This window comes from Ursus arctos, unplaced genomic scaffold, assembly GCF_023065955.2.
Source record: "Ursus arctos isolate Adak ecotype North America unplaced genomic scaffold, UrsArc2.0 scaffold_34, whole genome shotgun sequence".
NCBI classification, from domain to species: Eukaryota; Metazoa; Chordata; class Mammalia; order Carnivora; family Ursidae; genus Ursus; species Ursus arctos.
The window spans coordinates 9,602,847-9,623,307 of record NW_026623030.1 but is presented as its reverse complement, the minus strand read 5'-3'; the positions used below and the strand labels follow the sequence as shown (position 1 = coordinate 9,623,307).

At 41.0% G+C, this 20,461-nt stretch overlaps 1 protein-coding gene across 3 annotated transcripts in view; it reads left to right on the top strand.

The window, feature by feature from the left end:
• Positions 1-19,953, top strand: part of PITPNB (phosphatidylinositol transfer protein beta) — a 61,595-nt gene extending 41,642 nt beyond the window's left edge. Inside the window, exons 4-7 of one of the 3 annotated variants that reach the window (XR_008956984.1) lie at positions 11,218-11,328; positions 12,975-13,097; positions 16,628-16,713; positions 17,909-19,953. Coding sequence is in view for 1 of the 3 variants with exons in the window: in XM_026484713.4 (XP_026340498.1) it covers positions 11,218-11,328; positions 12,975-13,097; positions 17,909-17,959 (285 nt within the window). In the remaining 2 variants the exon portion in view is untranslated. Of the gene's footprint in view, positions 1-11,217; positions 11,329-11,876; positions 11,936-12,974; positions 13,098-16,627; positions 16,714-17,908 lie in introns of those variants that run through there. The other 2 variants (XM_026484713.4, XR_008956985.1) reach the window with 2 other exon arrangements.
• The last annotated feature ends 508 nt before the right edge of the window (positions 19,954-20,461 follow it).

The following is a 20,461-nucleotide window of genomic DNA, read 5'->3' as shown; positions in this document are numbered from 1 at the left end:
AAATGGCACAAAAATAGTTTTATTTGTGATAAGGACTTACAGCCAGTTGCAGTTGGCCAGCAAGTCTGTGCTGTATTAACAAACAGAACACAGCCAGACTGTCACTTTTGGCATAATGCTATTCTGATAACTCTTAAAAGAGACAAGTGATTTAGTCTTTGGGGATTGTAATGTTCTCTTTTGAGACTTGAAGCAGTGTAAAAATCCATGTTAAGTGAAAGTTTATAGTTTAAATTTAGTCTTAGTAAAAACTGAACAAGTTGCCTTCACCTGAGCTCATGTTCCTGGCCTTTTAATAGTTACATTCTGGAAACCAGGACATCAGAGAATAATTTTGATGGCAAGTAGTCGTTTTCTAATAAAGAACACATCCTTAATTTATTCGTGGGAGTAGGAAAAGCAATGTCAAGGTAATCATTTAAATTGCTGGGGATATATAATGCATTTTAAAGATATCCACTAAACTAAATGACGGACCCTTAAAGAAGGCTTAATGTGGTGATGGTAAGTTATTACAGTTAATTTGACAGGAGCTGGGGAACACTAAAACCTAAACATGCCCAAAGCAGATTTCCAGCAACATGTTTTACTTGGTATCAATCTCTTCATGCTGAAGCCAGTCACCTGTGGGTCATCGATAAAAGATATCTAGGTGTTAGTTGTTGCTTGAAGATAGAGGATTACTATTACAGCCCCACAGATAACCCATTGAGTGGTTCTCCGTGGGTGTCGGACTGTTTTGCAGACTCTCTTGTCCATCAGCTAAAATGAAGAATGGGTCTGACTTTGTTCTATAAGAAATGATTCATAATTATCTTAATTCCGCATTTATTCTCTGGGTAGAGGTCAGTTCAAGATTCTTCTAATTTGAATGGTCCTGACCAGAGACTTTTAACTTTAATTCCCAGAAAGTGATGTATGTCACTTATGAATTAAGGAACAGATTCAGTATGTGTGATCTAAATTTCATTTAATGGTTTTAAGGAATTTCCCCCACCCTTTTGCAGATTTCTAACTGTGGACTAGAACTCACAGTGAGTCAGAAGAGAAGTCTTTCCCCTTTGAGATTTAACCTGGCCTTCCAAAAAAGAGTGTCATGTTGGAGCAGTAGGTGGGTGGCCACTGCAAAGGCAGCCCTATCTTCTAGAAGGCCATCTTGCTCCATTAAGTCCTAACGCTAACTAATGATGCTTTTACAGGGAATAGAGAGAGAGCCTGAGGTTGAGACTAACTTCCAACTTTTAGGAACTTGGAATATGATTTTTATTCCTTTATTTTATTCCTTTATTCCTGGAAATTAGAGCAAAAAGGATGAAGAAATCCTGTTCTGGTCCCACTTACCTCAGAGTGCATGTCAGAATGTGCCTGTGTCAGAGCTGCTTGGTAGCTGCACAGCTGCTCCAGAACCTTCCATGTGCCATCCCACCCTCACCCTTCAGTCTTCCTTCCCATTGCCTCTCAGGAGAAGCTCCCCCTACAAGAACAAATTCAGAAGTGTATTCAGCACTAAGTGCAAACTCCGGGATCTCTTTGAAACTTTTCCTTACTTATCCCACACTGGTGTGTTCCTTCTGAACTATTGCAGTATTTACTGCTTGTCTGCACCAGACTGGAGAGGGGAAAAGAAACTTCTCCTTTGGTGCCAGGCACTATGCAAGGTCATGTTTAATCTTCACGACCTTCCTGTGGGGTAAGTACAACTGCTTCATTATATAGATGAGAAACTTGGTCAGAGAAGCACAGATAATAGTTGTAGGAGAAACAGCAGGACATCTCCCGTTTCCATAGTGCTTGATTCAGTGCTCGGCACAGAGATGTGTAATGCGTGGAGACAAAGCAGTTTCTGACTCAGAAGCCCGTGACTCCCCTGTCACCATCGCGTCTTTTATGCCCTGTTGCTTCAAGGCACTTATGTGGCTCTCTCTATTCATGGTATTTGCCAGAATTTGTTAATTCCTGTTACTATCAGTTGTACATTTCCAATGGTCAGGGAGTCTGTGGGTGAAATCCATTCCCTTATCCCATGTATCACAAGTTGTGACTTCAGTAACTTAATCCCTGCTCTGGGCCTGGGTTTCCACATCTCTAAAATGGGAGGGACATTGTAACTGCCTCAGAAGGTTGTTGCCAGGACGGAATGAAGTAATGAATGTCACATTCTCAGTGCAGAGGAAGCTTTGGTCTTTGGGAATGAAAAGCCTCATCATATCTTGGGGTTGATTACATGTATGCATGAGCTACCCTATTTGTGACACAGTGATTCCTTGTCTCTGTCTAGTATCCAGGGCTTTCCTCATTCTGGTATCTGGGGGTTATCAAACTCATCTTGACTCACGTGTCCTTACCCCTTGTGGTTACGTGTGTTTAATGAGTGCTTGGCTTGAGTCGGCTGTAAAGCAGAGGCCACATAAAGGCTACGGAGTCTTTGCTAGCAGGGGATCATGGAGATGATTTTCATATTTTCCAATTGGGTTATAGACTTTTTTTTTCCCCCTGTGATATGATACATACCTTTTATTTTTTTGAAAACTACAGACCCAGAGATGTGGGCCTTAGTTATGTACTCATTTGCCCTTTGAAAAGATAATTCTTAGAATCTGAGCACATGAATCTATTTTGTTATGTAGGGCTCAATATTTAAGTGATTCTGTGCATACTAATAGAGTGATTTATAGCCTGATAAAGATTTTTGCTTCAAGGTAGATTTGTGTATTTCTTACGGATTTAAATGTTTATTTCTTTATAGCACTGCATGCACATTTCTCGTGTGTGTGTAGACGCTTTGGTTTCTTTGGTTTTGAGGGCTTTGTGTGTATTATGACGTTGGTATGACTGCCTATTCTAATGGTTTATCCAAAACAACGTACACGTGGATTCCTTTAGCTTTCCAGTTTACCTCGTCTGAAGAGTTGTCATTTTAACAAATTGGAACACCGTCTTTGAAGATTATGGTGTCATTTTTATCCTATGGCAAGGCCTCATTTCTTTCTTCATTTAACCCAGACGCCTCATGAAGACTTAAGCTTCTGTGTCTACATATATAAGAGAGTTAATAATTAGGCCTGTAAAGGTCTTTGTAGGAGGCTTTGCCAAAGTATCTAGCTCTTAGAGTGCTTGACATGTCTCAGAATATTCATCTAGTGTCTGAACATTGGGGTACAGGGAATCAGGTCAAATGAAGATGTTGACCTAGAAAGTGGGATTTTTTATGTTATCTTTATATGTGTATTATATGCTCTTTCTAACCATAAAGGCATGTCCTGTTAATGTTCTGATTCCACTCTGGAGTAAAAGCTCTGGCAGTTGGAGCTTTCGCAACATTATGTCATGCTGTTTACCTGCTCAATCGTGGTTTAGACTCGTTTTAGAATTACCAGAAAGGCTGTTCTGGATCCTTCAAGCTAGTGGAGGGCAGCCATCTTTGTGGGTTATAGGGACGGTAATTAGTTTCCTGCCCTGCTACCAAGACTCCTTTCTCCTCCCGCCTCACATCTGTGGAAAGAAGGTGAGAGCCTTGCTTGTCAGTGGCCTGAAGTAAAGATACCTCAAGGTCCTGTTGGCTAGGGATGAAGAATGGAAGTGGGGGTGAGGGAGAAGTTACAGCTCAGTTGTGGAAAGCTCTTTGAGATAGAGGTTGGCAAGAAAACAGCCCAGAGAGTCCTCAAGAGGCTGGTGAGCACTGATAGTCCCCCAAAGACAGAGACTTGAGGGTGCTCTCCTCCCTTCATCTAGACATTGCTGTGAGTTCCAGGAAGGATGTGAAGACATTTAAAATGTGTCCCCTCCCTATAACCTCACTTTCAAAAACCTACAGTGGGTGGCATAAAGAGGTTTCATTATTAGTTTCTGGTTAGACCACATTGTGGATTATGGATAATAAAGCGGACCTTAAAACATGGCTGTTTTGTTTGTTTGTTGAGCATCTGGTTTGGAAGCTAGGTTTTTAACGCCCCGTAGCAATAAGTAACACTTGGTATGTGTGAATACCCAACAATACCTACAGAGGACACCAAAAAGCTGTTCCATGTCTTCAAGAAGCTGAGTGCCCCAGGAGTGATACCTGATTAGTTCTAACCTTACCTTGGATACTGAATGCCTCTGTTCTCAGGCAGCACCAAAGGATTCAGGCATGGACAGATGGAGTGTCTTGCTTGAGTTCGAGAGGTGATTTGACAGGATGGGCGCCTTGTAGAGTTCTTACTGACACTGTCAGGGACGATGTTTTCTTCATGAGTATTATCTGAAGGGTGAACCTGTGGTTTCACTTGTACATAGTGTCACTCCTTGAGTAATTGGAACACAAGCACGAAGCACACGTCATAGTTCTGATTAGTAAAATGGGTGTGAGCTACAAAAATACTAAGTTTGGAGACATGGGAAATGTGACTGATTATCCTGCCACAGGAAGGAAGCTTTCCTGTCTTATTTTCATTTTGCTTATTTTCATGAAATTAGTTTAACCTGTGATTAGTTTAATCTTTTGAACTTTGATTTCACATTTGCTTACTCCATTTAACATTTCCCAATTACCCAAATAGTAGGAGTCTTTCGCCTCTGAACCCTACTGAAGTCCATCGTCGGTGACCTTTCTCATGGTACTTTGTGTGTCTCATGTCAGGGTAGTGGTTTATGCGCACACCCTGTCTTCCTTCCCCGCCTCCTTTATCTCCTGGTACACACTGAGTTTTCAGCCGTAGGCTCTGTGTCTGACCTACTTAATATGGGCCACGCCTAGCACAGAGGTCTGCTCCTAGGAGAGGCTTAGTAAGTATTTGCTGGATTCAAGTTAACTGCTTTAGACCAAATAAAACGCAACCAAATGTTGGACTTGCTGTGTATTTAGAAAGAATATAATGCCCACTGTAGGTCTGTCCAAATGGCTACCAAAATCTAAACAAAATTGAGGGAGTGGTATGGCTGAGTAAGGAATTGGGTTTTGCTTGAAATTTCAGTACACATACTTCACATATATTCTGTAATCTTCTGTTGATATTTACTGATGCGTGTACTGGCAGCAGCCCCAGCAGTGCATTTATTTTTAACTTTCTTAGTGAAATCTGGGTTGGAAACTTTTATTATGAAATCAGCAGCTGAAATTGAGCATTCAGATTGCCTAAAATTGAAAAATTAAAATATGAAGGCGGTGTGAGCCTACTAGAAACGGCTGTGTCCTTCCAAAGTATTAACTCTGATTAACTGTAGCACATAGCAATTCCATCTTCATCCCAACGCATTTTAAGTCGGAAAAAGTGTGTGTGGAGTTGCCATGTAGCATGGAACTATGAGAGGACCACATTTTCAGAAAATGAGTTTCCAGAATGCCTTTGGGTTTGTTTTGTTTTGTTTTTTTTCTAATGGTCTTCTACATTTGTTTATATTTGTCACGGATACAAGAAACTAGTTCTTGTGGAGAACGTGGCCTGATTGCTCACCATTCCAGTCAAACACGCTGCGTTTTGTTTAGTTCTGTTGCGTGGCTCCAGTATACATTACTCTCCCTCAGGCCCAGTCCACATACCTCAGAGTAACCTAATATGCGTCGTTAAATTAAAAACACAATTTGAGTTTGGGGGTTTCATTTATGGTTAGAAACATGAAATGTAAGGAATTCAGTGAAATACACTAACTAAATACAATTTTGAAAACGTTTTCGCAACTAGCTTGTGCTTGCTGATTTACAGATGAAATTTAAATTATGTAGATATGACTCATAATTTGGGGTTCTTCGATTAGTTCAGGGTTTTCATTTAAAACTTCTGACTGTTCTTGTCTTTTGGTGACCAACCAGTCTATATCTTTTATTTTCAATTGTTCTTATAAATTTTCATGCTTTAATCTGTATACAACTGCTATTTATCAGCAAAATAATAGTATTCTAGATTTAGGAAAGAGTGAATCTTGTTTTGCTTTAGGTTAGGAAATGTTAAGTTTGGGTTGTGTTGCAATTATGTGTGAATGATCTGAATTTGGATTTTGGCTTTATATGCCTTGGGTTATTGTTTTACCTGATGGAAGAGGAAAGAGTTGGGAAACATTTGTATTGTTTAAGGCTAGAGAGGAAGCTTTGCTGTGCCCCAGTGAGCCTCCTGAGAGCTGGGCAGACAAGCTGGAACTCCTTTGGGTTCTGTGGATCCTAGAACAATTCCTCTGAATATGGTGTCCCAAATATTTGCCCCATTGAGATTGTTCACATTTTTAAAGTTACACATTTTTTTCACAAGACTATTTCTAGTAACTCTGAAGAGTATATAATATTTTGCTCTGCACGTGTGCCTCATTTTTACTTTAGAAGTTTAAGATTAGGAAAAATGTAGTATGGACTGAAGTTAGATATTTAAATCTTAATTTAGCTTTTAGCTTGATTTTGTGTGGCTTTTATTTATTAAACATCAAAAAGAAAAGAAGCAGGAAAACATTTAGATTGTTTATAGTCAAAGAAGAATGAAGATTTGAAATAGTACCCAGATAATTTAGGGCAACATAATTCTTTGTCCTAAAATACTCAGCTTAGGGCAAAAACTTCTGTAGTGTATTTTTGAGGCATATTGGTTTTTTTTCTGATTACAAAATGATATATATTTATTAGGTTTTGAAAATAGAGCATGGTACACAGAAGAAAGTAAAAATCAATTATAGTCTCACCATTTAATTATTGCTATTTGTTATATTTCCTGATTTATGTGTTTTATTAATAAGCGTTTATCCCATGCATAGATACCTGATTCTGTTCATATTATGCCTTTTTTCCCCCACATTATTAAGCATTCTTTGAAAAGATGGTTTTTAATGGCTATATGCACAGTAGCCCATTGTTTGGAGGGCTTATGAAGTACTTCACCATTAAGTCCAGGTTTTTGTGATTGTAAATAAATCTGTAGTGTTGTTATTTCCTTACCTGATGAACTGGAATACATTTCTGAAAGTGGAATTACTAGGTTAAAGGGTATATGGTATACATAGGAAATGAACAGCTTTAAGGCTCTGTAATGATGTGGGGTTCAGATTCCACCCCAAGAAGATGGTGCCAAAGGTATCATTTCCGCTTTTACTTAACCACATCTAGGCAATCTCTCGGCAACCAAAGTTTTGGTTTCACCATTAAGTATGGATACTTTTTTTTTTTTTACGATTATTTAAGTGATCTCTACACCCAATATGGGGCTCGAACTCAGGACCCCAAGACCAAGAGTCATGTGCTCTTCCGACTGAGCCAACCAGGTGCCCCTAAGTGTGGAGACTTTTTAAGCCATTTTTTAATTCAACCATTAGTCTTAAGGCCATACACAGCTCAAATTAAGAGGCGAGTTGCATGAGTCATTTTAAGAACTGAATGAGACCTTAAATATCACATATATATTAATGGTTACAGAAAAAAGTACATAACTTCTGTGTTCTCAGCTTTTTCCTCTGGTTATTTGAGATTATGTTTCTGTAATTCACCTCTGCCTCATGCTGTAAGGTGTTGATACTGTAGAGAATTAGGCCAAGAAATGAAGGCAGCAGGCTTTTCGTTTGCTTGTTTGCTTTTTAATTGGTACATATTCCCTGAATTTTCCTTTTCTTTAATAATTACTTAAAAGTTTTATGGAAAACAAAAGCCAGTGAGACTGGATACACATTTTAGATCTGGGGAAGATAGTTCAGAGAACAGATTCATTTTGTCCCATCACTTAAACTAAATTTTATAGTTCAGTGTTAGTTTGTAAATTACCAGTATTACCTGAATTGATTCGAACAGACTGCCAGAGTCACTAGAAACAATGTGAGAAACAGACTTTAGGTAATTGTTGAAGTTGTGTGTATGCTCTGCTCTTAGAGCCCAAGTGTGGTATGGGCATATTTGTATTAAATTTAGCTTACTCTTTAATTAGAACCATGCTTCATCCCACTGTTTTTATAAAATGGTAGGAGAATTTTGAGGAGTCGGTGTTCTGCTGGAAACACCCAGGGTTTTCGTTTAGCACAAGGTGTGCAATGATTTGGAGTTTCGGAACAAAGCAATCAGCAGCCTGTAATTAATAGGGCCTTGGAATGTTCAGTCTGGAAGGTATCTTAGCGCTAATCAGTGGTACATCAGAGGTTCTCAGCCATAGAGGAAATTTAGCTCAAGTGCATGGATGGGAGGATATTGCACTAAGCCCATTATAAAATAAAGTGCAAAATTAAAGGAAATTTTAAGACAGGCCATCAGATGTCAAGGACTTGTGCTTGCTGCCTACAGCACTGGGCCACCCCCGACCCTGGACAAACTAAGTTCACTCATTCTTGCTTTTAGTATCACATCAGTGGAGGATGAAAAGTTGAGCCTTTCCTTTTACTGACAGAGAAGTAAGGCCCAGAGAGGTTAAGGATCCTACCCACCTTACATAGGAAGTTACTCTGCATAATGGGAACTGCAATCCATGTCCCCTTACTCCTAGTCTAACGCTACTATTTAACAGGCGTTTAAGTACTGTATTCTTCATATGCCAAAATGGCGTTTCATATGAAGGTTTTCAGTGACACTCATTGGATTAGAGAGTACCTCAAGACTGGCTCATGGCTTATTCAAAAAATGATCTGCAAAAGACCAGTCTTGTGATAATTTCAGTGAGGCTGGGCATGCAGAAGTTAGCTGTGTCCTGTGGAAGGCTGGCTGTCTACTTCCACACATAGGAGCCCAGCTGAAGTGCGTGGGGCCTCCAGGTCAGGGAGGGGGAGGAGGAATTGCAAATATATTTCAGGCCAGGGCCACAGCAACAGCAACAGAAGGGTGTCCCTTCTGGTAGAGCTCATTAGCAGCAAGGATAGTGGTTTTGTCGTTATTTATGCACATGTAATTACTCTCCTTACTACTGGCCACTTTTGTGTCTGTCTGCTTACAACACCTAGCACGGATGGGGTTGTAAATGACACCCTCTTAATACTTGCTGAATTAAACTTGTTCATAAAGTGTATGGGATTATATATGTGTGGGTGTATATATACACATCCATGCTGAATTTTAACATGAGTGCTCTTTTATGAGGGAGAATAGAGCTCAGCTAACCAAGTTCTTCTGTTGACATAGAACTCACCTATACAAGGACAGTTCGATGTTCATATCATGTTTTCATTTAAGTGCTAATGGTGCTTCCTCACTGATTTAACCCATGTACCAGCTCATTAATAGGATGAAATGTTACGACAGAAGAGATTTTCTGAGAAAAGTTGATCAATCATGCAGGATTCTATAGAACGTGGAGTCATATTAATAATAATACCAAGAAAGAATTTTTTCATCTATCCTGTCTTTAGAATTCACTTGAAATGAACATTATTGAGGATTTGGGGGGAAATGTGGTCTGGTGCTGTGATTGCATAAATGGAGAATAATTTTGAGGTTTTAGAATATGACCTAGGAATTCATGTGTTTTTTTTTTTTAATGTATGTACATATGGCTGAATGGAACAAATATTTGCCACAGACACTAAACCTGAAAGTGGGATGTGTGAATGGGTTGCAGCTGACAAGGGACAATGACACACAGTGTGACCGATGCTGGCATCGCAGTGTCTCGAGTGTGGGGTGAAGCTAGGAACAGTGGTGAAGAAGGGGGAAGAACCCTTGTAAAAAAGACTGCTTTCTCTTCACTCAGTAATTCAGTGTTTATAAAAAGTGCCCCCGTAGTGTTGCACATGACTTGTTCTGGGGAGATTGTTCTGCAAACTCAAACTGGTAATTCCTACTCTGTGAAAGAATAAAGGAGAGCAAGCAGTAGTATGTATTAAGCCTTTGAGTTCCCCCAGCTGTGCACGGAGCTCAGACTGGTTTACTGAGTCCTCGTAAAAGGGTCCTGAGACGTAGCTTTCATCTTGTAAGTACACCAGCCCTGGGGCTGAGAGTTTACCAAATGGCCCTTTCCCCAGACCATACCTGCAGTCTGCTCCTGCAGTCTGCGATTCTTTGATAGGTACCTCCTTTCCATGCAGACCATGAGCTCCAGAGGCAGGACCGTGTCTGCTTTTTTTCACTGGCGTGAGCCTGTCCCAGCCACTCTTCTGGCTCAGCTCGGGAGGGTTTCGGTCTCCTGCACACACACCTTGGAAGACCCACGTAAAGCTTCTGGCTCACCCCCTCCTTAACCCTTCCCTCAAAATAAACATGCTAGTGCATTGACCTTCCCAAGGCAGAAGCCTTACTCAGTTGCACAGAAATGGGCAGTAATACATAGATTGTAATCCCCTGCCCAGTTTTTACAATGAAAATTTCAAAATTAGCCAAAACAAAAAAACCTGGAAAGACTAGAACAACGAGCACCTCCCCCTAGATTCACCAGTTGTTAGCACTTCACTGTCCCCTCTCCTCTCCTCTTTCCTCCTTCCCTCTCCCCCTCTCTCTACACAAATGTGTTATATTTACAAGATTTTTGGCTGAACCTAGGTTGACATTAATCTGAAGTTCCAAATTCTAATTGCTTTTTAATGTTGTTTTCTGAAAGTACACTATAGACATTCTGTTTTACTTCTTTAGTCTCTTTTAATCCAGATAATCCAGATAGCCCCCCCACCTCTCTCCCTTGCTCCTTTTTTTTTTTTAATATTCCACCACCACCCCCTTTTTTTTTTTTTTTTTTAACCATAACAACTCTTGGTTTGATTCCCTGACGCTGCCATTCAAACTCTGAGGTGTGATCATTTGTAGAAGCTCAATCCCGGATGCGTGGGACTGTCTTGAGACACTTGGTCATTGGAGATCATTTCTGCCGCTTGCCGCATCCCTTTTCAGATCCCCCTTGCAGGGAAGATACCTCAGTTAACAAACAGTGCCACTCCCCTTGCCAGCATTAGAAGACGACTACACTTCCCGATCGTTCTTCATGGTGCCTCAGCACATCCACGGCGGGAGTTCAGTAATGGCGTTAAGAGAACCCTGACGTATCCGAGCTCACTGTTGATGTGATGTGGATAGAATTTGGTATTTAATATGGAATCTGAACAGTGTAATTTGAGGCTGAACAATGCACCTATTAAACTGCAGAGCCAGGAAATAACTTCATCTGTGGAAGGAGGGTTTGCAGCAGGGGAATACCGCTGCTTTTGCTAAAATGATTTTGAATTTCCAAATACCCGAATTAAACACATATGAGATTGTACTTTTCTTCATGTATGTCTGTGATGTTGTTACACAGCAGTCAATTTTCATCAAAACATCAATATTTAAGTCACGATTTCTCCTTTTCAATTTTCTTCATCTAGAAGGAGCTGGCAAACAACCCTGACTGTCCTCAGATGTGTGCCTATAAGCTGGTGACCATCAAATTCAAGTGGTGGGGACTGCAAAGCAAAGTAGAAAACTTCATTCAGAAGGTAAAGAGCTGTTCAGAATGCAGTGACTGAAAATTTAGGTAGCTGTTAATGGGGTATTTTCTGTTAACACTGTTTTTTCTCACTTATGAGGTAAAAATTATTGCCTCTGTGTAATGCCTCTCTGTGTTTCTTTTTTTTTCCCTAGAAACAGCAAAGACATGCCAGCAGGTTTTAAGGGGCTTTCTTGGGGGAAGAGCCTAGGAGTCTTTTTGTTCCAAGTGCTTTCCTGATGGTTTGTCCAGCTGTTCTGTAGAGAGCGCTTTCCATAGACAGCATGTCCCCAAGGGGGCTGGTGTCCTGGCATTGGCTGGAGGGAGAGCCCAGGCCTTCCCTGCTGAGGGGTTCCTCTGTCCCAGCTCAGTTGGCCACCCACTCATCCCCTCCACACATCTCTCTGTCGACATACACTTTCTTACATGCTTTGCACTTTCTCGTGGGGTGTTTTTTTTTAGAGTCCTTACCGAGAATAGTTACACTCTGAGCCTAGGGCCACAGAATCTGAGGATCCGAATTCTGATCACCTGTTTTTTATGTCTTCTTTATTAAAGTGAACGTGACATGGACAGTTTCATCTCGAAAGAGGGGAGAATTGGAGCTGTGTAAATAGGTACACATGTTGAAAACACATAGGGAATATGAAAAGTTTCTTTGGCATCTACTCTTCCTGTAGTGTGACTATTTCTTCTGTTATCATTATTAAGAAACCCCTGGTACACCTCTGAACCCACAGCTTCTTGTGTCTGTTCCACCATAACTTTTCTGCTGTTAAGCTGTAACTGCTCTGACATTTTTTTTTAAAGGGTCCTAATGTGCTGGAAACTGTGATTACTCTTGGGCCTGCTTACAGCTGGCCCACGGTAGGCACTCTGTAAATGTTGGCTTCCTTCCTTCCTCTTGGATCATAGTAATAGATTAACAATCTAGTCCGTCACACGTGTAATTGATGAAGTCCCTTCTGTTCGTGGAAAAAATTTTAGAGTTGAAAATTGTCCAAAAGTATTAAAGTACTCACTGTTCAGTGGACTTTTCTCTCTTCTTGGGAAAGTTTAGTAAAATTTAAATAATGCAGCAATTAAAACCACTCATTATATACGGGGTTATATAGGTGTGTGTATATAGTGACAGTTAACATGGGAGCATAAAAATTGATAGAGAGTATGTAATAATTTTTGGTTTTTAAATAAACATCTTATTCCAAAGGACCAGAATTCTTTGGTTTCAGTACACATTGTATTCAACCTCACAGTTTTGCTTTGAATTGCAGAGAAGAATGGCCGCGTATAGTCTTACAGTAGAAGAAATCAAGTTGACCTTTGGTCACTGAGATTTAGAAAAAGGTAAAAATAGATCAGGTCTAGCAGGAGTCGATGTTGGATCAGAATGTGCACACCACAGTTTTTTCAGTTCCTGATAAATTGTGCTACCTTTGCAAGAAAAGATTGTTTCACATTTCACAGGGAGATTTTTCTGTTTTTTTTTTGTTTTACAAAATGATCATCGAACTTAGATTTCCACTAATCAACAAATTGGTCTTTTCAAGCCAGGTATATGGAGATTGCATGGGTTAATTGGGACATCGAAAGTTAATATGTTATTAATCTTAGATTTTTGCTGTCTTACACTATTTTTCTTCTTTGTTTTAAAAGCAAGAAAAAAGGATATTTACAAACTTTCATCGCCAGCTTTTTTGTTGGATTGACAAGTGGATTGATCTGACAATGGAAGACATTAGGAGAATGGAGGATGAAACCCAGAAAGAACTAGAAACAGTAAGACTTCCCCTGTTTGTGGAAATTCTCTCATTACCCTTTCTAAAACTGTGTGCGTGCTGAGTAAGTGTAGACTTAGGATTAAGAAGAGTGTCATTAAAAGCCATTTTTTAATACTTACCTCATCAAATTCAGGTTTCTTAGACACTAACATCCCTCATATGTTCTGATTTCTCTTTTCTTGAGCATATTCTGTGAAAGTAGGCTAGAGCTTTATATATCTAGAGTTGGTTACCTGTAAGGTGCCCAGTGGTTTTATATTCTTTGTCATGCATTAGCTCTCTCTGATGGTACCTGGTTCACTTTATCAGACCAAGTTGCCTTTGGCTCATTTTGTTATCACTGTAAGTTACTGATGTTAGCACAGTAAGTCCTACTTCCCTCTTCTGTAGAAAAAATAAGCCTAGCCATATTGTCATAAATTCCAGAAATGCCTCCTTCCTTCCCACAGCTAGCACTGAATCCTTAGCTCTTCATAAGCTTTAGGCAGAAATTGAGGTGATGCTTGGGCCAGAGTTCAGCATGCCTTTTTTCACAGTTAAAGCCTACCCTCCCACCCGCCCACCACGAATGAGAGGGTAGGCCTTGCATTGTGTGAGCGCCTCCTTTCTGCCAGGGATGGATTCTTCCCACTTCCTCTTAGAAGTGTCTGGTTTTGCTTTTGCTCTGGGCTACACTGCTTTTCAGTTGAAAGTAAGGCCCTCCTGGGGGGAAGTGAACCCAAGGAATGTCCGGGAGAGGCTAGTGGTTTCCATGCAGTCATCCAGAGTCCCGCCAGCAGTCCCAGTTTTGGAAGCCCTGCAGGCGGGAGTGTTTGACAAACGCCTGTGTGTGTGAGGCAGGAACCCCACTTAATCACAGGAGAATGGCAGCAAATCAGGTTCTTTGGCACAGAAGGAAATCTATTTGTCTGGCACACAGCATCATAAAGAATCTGTGTTTAAAATTGCTTACTTTTGGTGATTACGGCAGATCTGCTTCTAATTAGCTTTATACAAACCTTCTGAGAGGACTAGGACGTATTTTCTTTATAAGGCAATAAAATGTTTTAACCTTATCTTACACAGAAAGTAAACTTTCGGCAGTCTCCAACTTATGAATGGATTTTGTTCCAAAAGTTTTTAAGTTGTTTTTATGGAATTTGGGACATGTTTTACCATGGAGACAACTTTATAAATTGGAGTTCAGTTTCTAGGCCAGACAATAGAAGCCTCTTTGACCTCTGTTTCTCATACTAATAGTATGACTCTGAGGTCTGGATCTTGGGAGTGGGGTGATAGAATGGCAAGCAGGGAGAGCTCTCCCTCATCGCCTTAGTTTTAGGCTGGCCCTTAATATTTAAACCGGCAAGAGTAAGTCATGGGTACTACCTTTTTTCCCCAGGCCCCTCTCCCACTTCTGTCTCCTCTTTCTCAAGAGTCTAGTGCCCTTCTCTAAGAAGCACCCCTACTCCTGCCTAGTTTTAGTCCCTTCTCCCCTGCCTTGCCTGATTCTGCTCCCTCTAGGTGCTCCACGCTCCAGAGACACCTGCCAGCTGTCCCCAGCCCCTCTGAACAGCTAGGCTCAGCTGAACACCGGAAAGAAAGCATCGTGATGACACTCTTTCTCACTAAGCTCACAGCACATGGTATCTTCAAGAAGGATTCACCAATGCTGAGCCAAAACAAAACATACTTATTTTTCTTGGTTTGAACTCTCAGTAAGGAGTTTTGCTTTTGGTTTTGATTTCTTTAAAGATTTTATTTATTTACTTGAGAGAGAAGAGAGAGTGAGCACAGAGGGAGAGGGAGAAGTAGATCCCCTCTGAGCAGGGAGCCTGATGTGGGGCTCGATCCCAGGACCCTGGGACCATAACCTGAGCTAAAGGCAGCCGCTTAACCAACCGAACCACCCAGGCACCCCTGGTTTTGATTTTTATGCTGAGATGACTGTCCATAACATGAGGAAAAGAGGTCATGGTTGGAGGGTGAGGGATGGAGCCCTCCCTGGTTGGAGCTGTGAACCCTGCCTACCTCTGGACCCCTTGAACAGAACTTGGCTGGGACCTCTTCCCTCGGGGGAGTGCCCTTATTTCCCTCCCAAGTTCTCAGTGTCAAGACACAGAGCATTCCCAGTCTAAACACAGTGAGTGCCCTGATGAGGAGGTGGGGACGGCTCACTTCCATCTCTTGCCGTGGGCCTGCAGGCTCAGCTCCTTGCTTCTCCATTGCAAGTCTGTAAGGTAGAACAGAAGCCCTGTTTATTGGAAGATACCATCGTTGTTGTGCCTACATGGCTTAGCCTGACTGATTCCCACACGAACTCTTTTGTTCAGGGTTTGGGGATACATGGCAGTTTCTTTGTTAAATATCTCAAAAACATTTTAAGGCAATTTCAGCATTCTATGCTGATAATTGTACGTAAAATCCCACTTAAGTTCTTTTGCTCTGGGTCATTGGGGTATGCTTCCTCCGCATCACGTTGCTGCTGCCTGCAGCCTTGACACTGGTTTGCGAGCATCTTCAGCCTGGGCAGTAGCGTGCCTGCAGGCCAGAGCGCCTACCCAGAGAGCGCCTGCCTCAGCGCGAGGCTTAACACGTCCAAGACTTCACCCAGGGCTTTTCCCCTTTTCTTCAGGTCCTGTTTCCCTGACACCTGATGATAGAGTGTGATACATTGTAATTCTCTTCCTAATTTGCAAATATTTTAAGATTTGATTTCATTCATATGGGTTTTGGCTCTGGAGAAAAGGAACAGCATCTTGAGGGCTTAGGCATGACAGGAATGCCCCTGCCTGGAATCCTAAAGAGGGTTAGGCTCAGCTGCTTAGAGTAGTACTAGGGGTAAACTTTCTGCCTGTTCGTTCACAATTGGCACTTCTGGGGGTTGGGGAGAAGTGTTGAGGTTTAGAAATGTGTTTGTTACATCTGTTCTTTTTTCTGTCCATTCTTTTCTGATTTTCTCATAGAGTTTTTTGGAGTTGTCTGTGGTCTACTGTTATGAATGCCTGTCCTTTCTGAAGCATCCTTATGTCCTTTGTTGTTTCTCGTACATTGGTCCCATGCTCACTTGTTCTTCCTTTTGTCCTCCCTCTCTTAAATAAATTTCCCATAAAGAACTCCTCTCAGGGACTGTAGTCTCAGAAGTAGCAGAGGTGGCCACATCTCGTGTCTCCCTGTCTGGTCTAGGGACTATGAAAATGTGAATCAGACCATCAGGGTATTTTCTCACATTGTATTAGTGAACAACAGTCCATTTACCCTTGGCTGTCTTTGATAATTTCATACCATCAGTTTGCAGGCTTTTGTTTCCTGGATTCAAGAGTAGATACACATTTTTTGTACTGTTCTAAGAAAAGCCTTTTGCAGGATTTTCCTTAGACCGACATTACTAGAGGGGCCTCAGAACCTCATTCTCAGTGTGGATGTGGGGATGTGGTTAGGAACAGGCGGCGGTCACTCACCATCTCTCCTGGGTCTTCTTTCTGCCTTTGCTTACTAACCCAATTTACAGTGTGATTCCAGCAGCTCATGATTTCATTTTACGTTTAGATGCGTAAGAAGGGTTCCGTCCGAGGCACGTCGGCTGCTGATGTCTAGATGAGTCCCCTGTAGGGTCAGAGACAATATCAAACTGTGTAAGTGAAGACCCGGGTAAAAAGAATGTTTAAAAACCAATACCTTGTTGGTAATGGGTAGTTAACTTGCTGAGCAGAGACTAAGTATTAAATGTGGTTTAATTTTTAGATTTTAAAGACATACATATTTTAGAGATTGACATGGAACACTTAAGTTATTACTCTGTAAGAGTTTTATATGTGGAGCAGGTTGAATTTAGTAATCTCCAGTTAGTTCTTAGTGTTAGGGCCAGAAACCAGCTGCCAGGCGTACTCATTCATCACGTAGTGTTGTTCCAGAAGCCAGCTGATTCGTCACCAATGCCCAGTGGATTGACCTGCTTCTCTATTGGGCCGTACGTGGTTAGTAAGGACATACGTAAAAGCATTTTAAACCAAACAGAGATCCTTCGTGCCATACCAGAAGGGCCAGCCTTCGTGATTCATTGTAGTTGAATTCTGAACATCTCAGTGTCTTCCTTCACGTTGACCCTTCAGTTACTTTTACAGTTAGCTTTAAGATGTATAAATACACTTTGGTTTTCGCTATGCTATAAAACATTTCTATGGCTTTATTTCCCTAAACACACATTTATATGCTCAGATAAGAGATTTTCCTCGAGGGGAAAAAGCCTCAGAGTCTACCCCACATACCAAAACCAGCAGGAGTATACACAAAGGGACAGTCCACTGCCGCCAGTCGTTACTGTTGAGCCACAGTGTTTACTGAGAAAAAGAACAAGACAAAACACTCTCCTCACTCGCTGTGGTTCTTTGCTGCCCCCTTACTGGTGCTCCCTGCTCTTTAATTATCGAATTATTGAACGGGGAGAAATGAAGTATTCAGTTGTGAACACAAGTAGTTGTACAAATAACAACGAAGGAACTCTGCCAGGATTCCTCCAGAGCCCTGTCTTTAATACAGTGTTCATTTAAAAAAATTAAAATTATTGTTACTTTTGTTAAGTTCTTCTATGTTCTGCGATTTATCTCCACTTCCAATTTATTTTCTCCCTGATGAAACAAAATGTTATGTCATAGACCAAAATTTTCAAGAGAATTAAATTTTTTAAATGTAGTAGTTAGGGTACATTTTCTGCCAAAAGTTTTGCCACGTTGAGGATTTTCTTTTTCTGGAGAATGTATGTGACACAATAACCTTTCTTGTGTGTGTCTGTGTTTTAACACATTGCCCTGTCTTTCGCTTTTTTTCCAGTTACGTAATCAAGGTCAAGTGAGGGGAACAAGTGCAGCCAGTGATGAGTGAAGAGGAATCTGACCAGTGTCTTGCAGTGTTGACGTTTCCCAGACGTGTGCTTGTGATGATGTACTCACATGCACAGGTTCCCAGCCACGTGTGTATATATGTCTGTGTGTGTGTAGGTCTGTGGCTGTATGTAAAACGCATGTAGAGCCACAGGTCGAGATACACACACTCGTGTATATATGTACATACAAACATACTGAAAGGATTAGTACCATTTCTCCAAAGTACTGTACCTATCTTCAGCAAGAATGCAAAAGAAAATATTTTCAATATATATACCTGGAACAGATTTTAATAATTATCAGAGTAATACCATTAATGGACAAATTGACTGCAATGTAATACTAGCTGGTATGTTTCATAAATGTCAAATTGTGGACCAATATATATATATATATATATGGCCTTTTATTACTTTTCTGTTCTTTTAAATCAGTCTCTTACAAATTTTTATTTTAGTCCCATAAGCAACAGACTCCCACAGAAAAATTTATTCAAAATCTTTTGGTATTCCAATGAATCTGGAATGTAAACTCTGAATGCATTTATAACGATTTATTTCTGGATGGTTATTATCTTAAATTCAAATTGGACACTGTCTATTAGTAAGGAGTATAGTTACCGGGCAATTTTTACTTGTTTGCCCTTAGGGAAAAAAATCCTTAAAAAAAAAAAATCTGGTTTTTATTGGATTTTTGTATTTTAAATTTCAAATATTTTTCTACATCAAACCTAGCAAAAATGGAGATGACGGTTTGTGATTTATAATAAACACTATACAATTTTCAGGCTCCTGTTAGGCAAACAAAATTGACGAAGAAATGAATAGCATCGTAGGTGTAGGAAAACTTGGAAGTAGAGCACTTCTGTGGAGTCTTGTTTCTGAAATGACTGTTTTCTGCAATTAGAGCTTGGAAACTATGCAAATGATCTAGATTCCTCACAGCTGACCCGCTAGAATACAGATAGTCCTGACGGTTTTCCGGTTTTTTTTGTTTGTTTGTTTGTTTCCTTTTTTTTTTTTTTTTTTTTTTTTTTTTTGCTCTTTTCCTATTGAAATATACCCTGAAGGGGAGGCACCGCCTTTGAGATAGCGGAATTTTTCCGAGGCAGCTCAAGCTGGTCTCCTTGCCTGGGAGGCCCTGCTGAGGGGCCAGTGCTCCGCCCCCCATGGGGAGGTGCTGTCTAGTAGGACGCCTTTGGAACCTGTCATGAGTAAGCATCATGAACGTGCTGGGTAGCAGCTGCTGCCACCTTGTCCTTCTTCTTTAAGAAAGGAACCATAGCTAGGTAAGATTTTTATCACCTTTCTCTGTCCGAATCCAGTTTTTCTCCTGTCACTCCTGGAATCTTGACTAGAATGATATTGTTGAAGCCTTCCGGTCACAAGCTGTCTTCTCTAACCTCTCATCCCTCCTGCAACACGCCAGCCCCTGTAGTCCTATCACGTTTGTAATCTGATGTGCTGACTGTCCTGCCTGCCCTGCTCCTCGTTCTCCCACATGCCTTGTGTCCCCACCAGGGTGGTGGCAGTGAGTCAGACGAGGGTGTTCAGGATCACTGCCACAGCGCGATGCCCTGGTAGCCTTGGCTCCGAACCCACGTCGCATACGTCCTCCGTGTACTCAGGATCAAGACTGATGTTTACTCTCTGGGCACTGTTGTAAGATAGGTGTTGTCAAAGCATAATCATTGTCTGCGAAGTGGTTGGTGCAAGGAAGATTATTGCTAATTTTGTGAAATCAGGAGTCTCGCCCTCTCCTTTTAATGGACTAAACTCTCACTGGCATCTGTAGCATCGCTGGGAGCTTGGGCGCACATGGAAATCCATGCCCAGCGCACGGATTCTAATGTTTTCCTAACAACTGTGGAGATTTGAGGGAATGCGTGGTGAATGTAAAATATCTAGTTTACTTGGCAGTCTCTTGTGTAAATTACAGTAAAACAAAGTAAATGAAATTGAAACAAAAAATAAATTTGATCACAAAATGCCACTTGTGTGCTTGAGTGGTTGTTTCCCCAGTGCCACGTCTGGTTCAGCACACTGCAGACCACTTCTCTGCCGCTTTCTCAAGAAGTCTCTGTTGTGCGGCCCTGCCACTCTGGGAAAAATAAAGGAAAAACATGGTTTTTAAAAATTGTTCGCTACGAACTCTTATTCTCGAAATGTGCCTACGCCACATTAACCTCTTACATTTGCTTTCTTAGAATATTTTCTGCTTTTAAAAGCTAAGCAGAAAACTAAAGAAGGGTTATTTCTTCGTAGTCTCAGAGGTTTTTAAAAATTATGTTTCAAGGGGAAAACCCGTAGTATTTCTAGAAGCACTCAGTAAGGATTTTGTCATCAGCCTCTGATTGTTTCAAGATGGTGGCTTTTTGGTTTGGGGCGACGTTTCACCTCTCCTGAGACGTCGTCGTTTCCACTCTCCTTGTTTTGGGACACCTCACAGCTATTTTCTCGTGGTACTGTCTTATATTCTAGAGCTGCTCAGCATTAGGAGA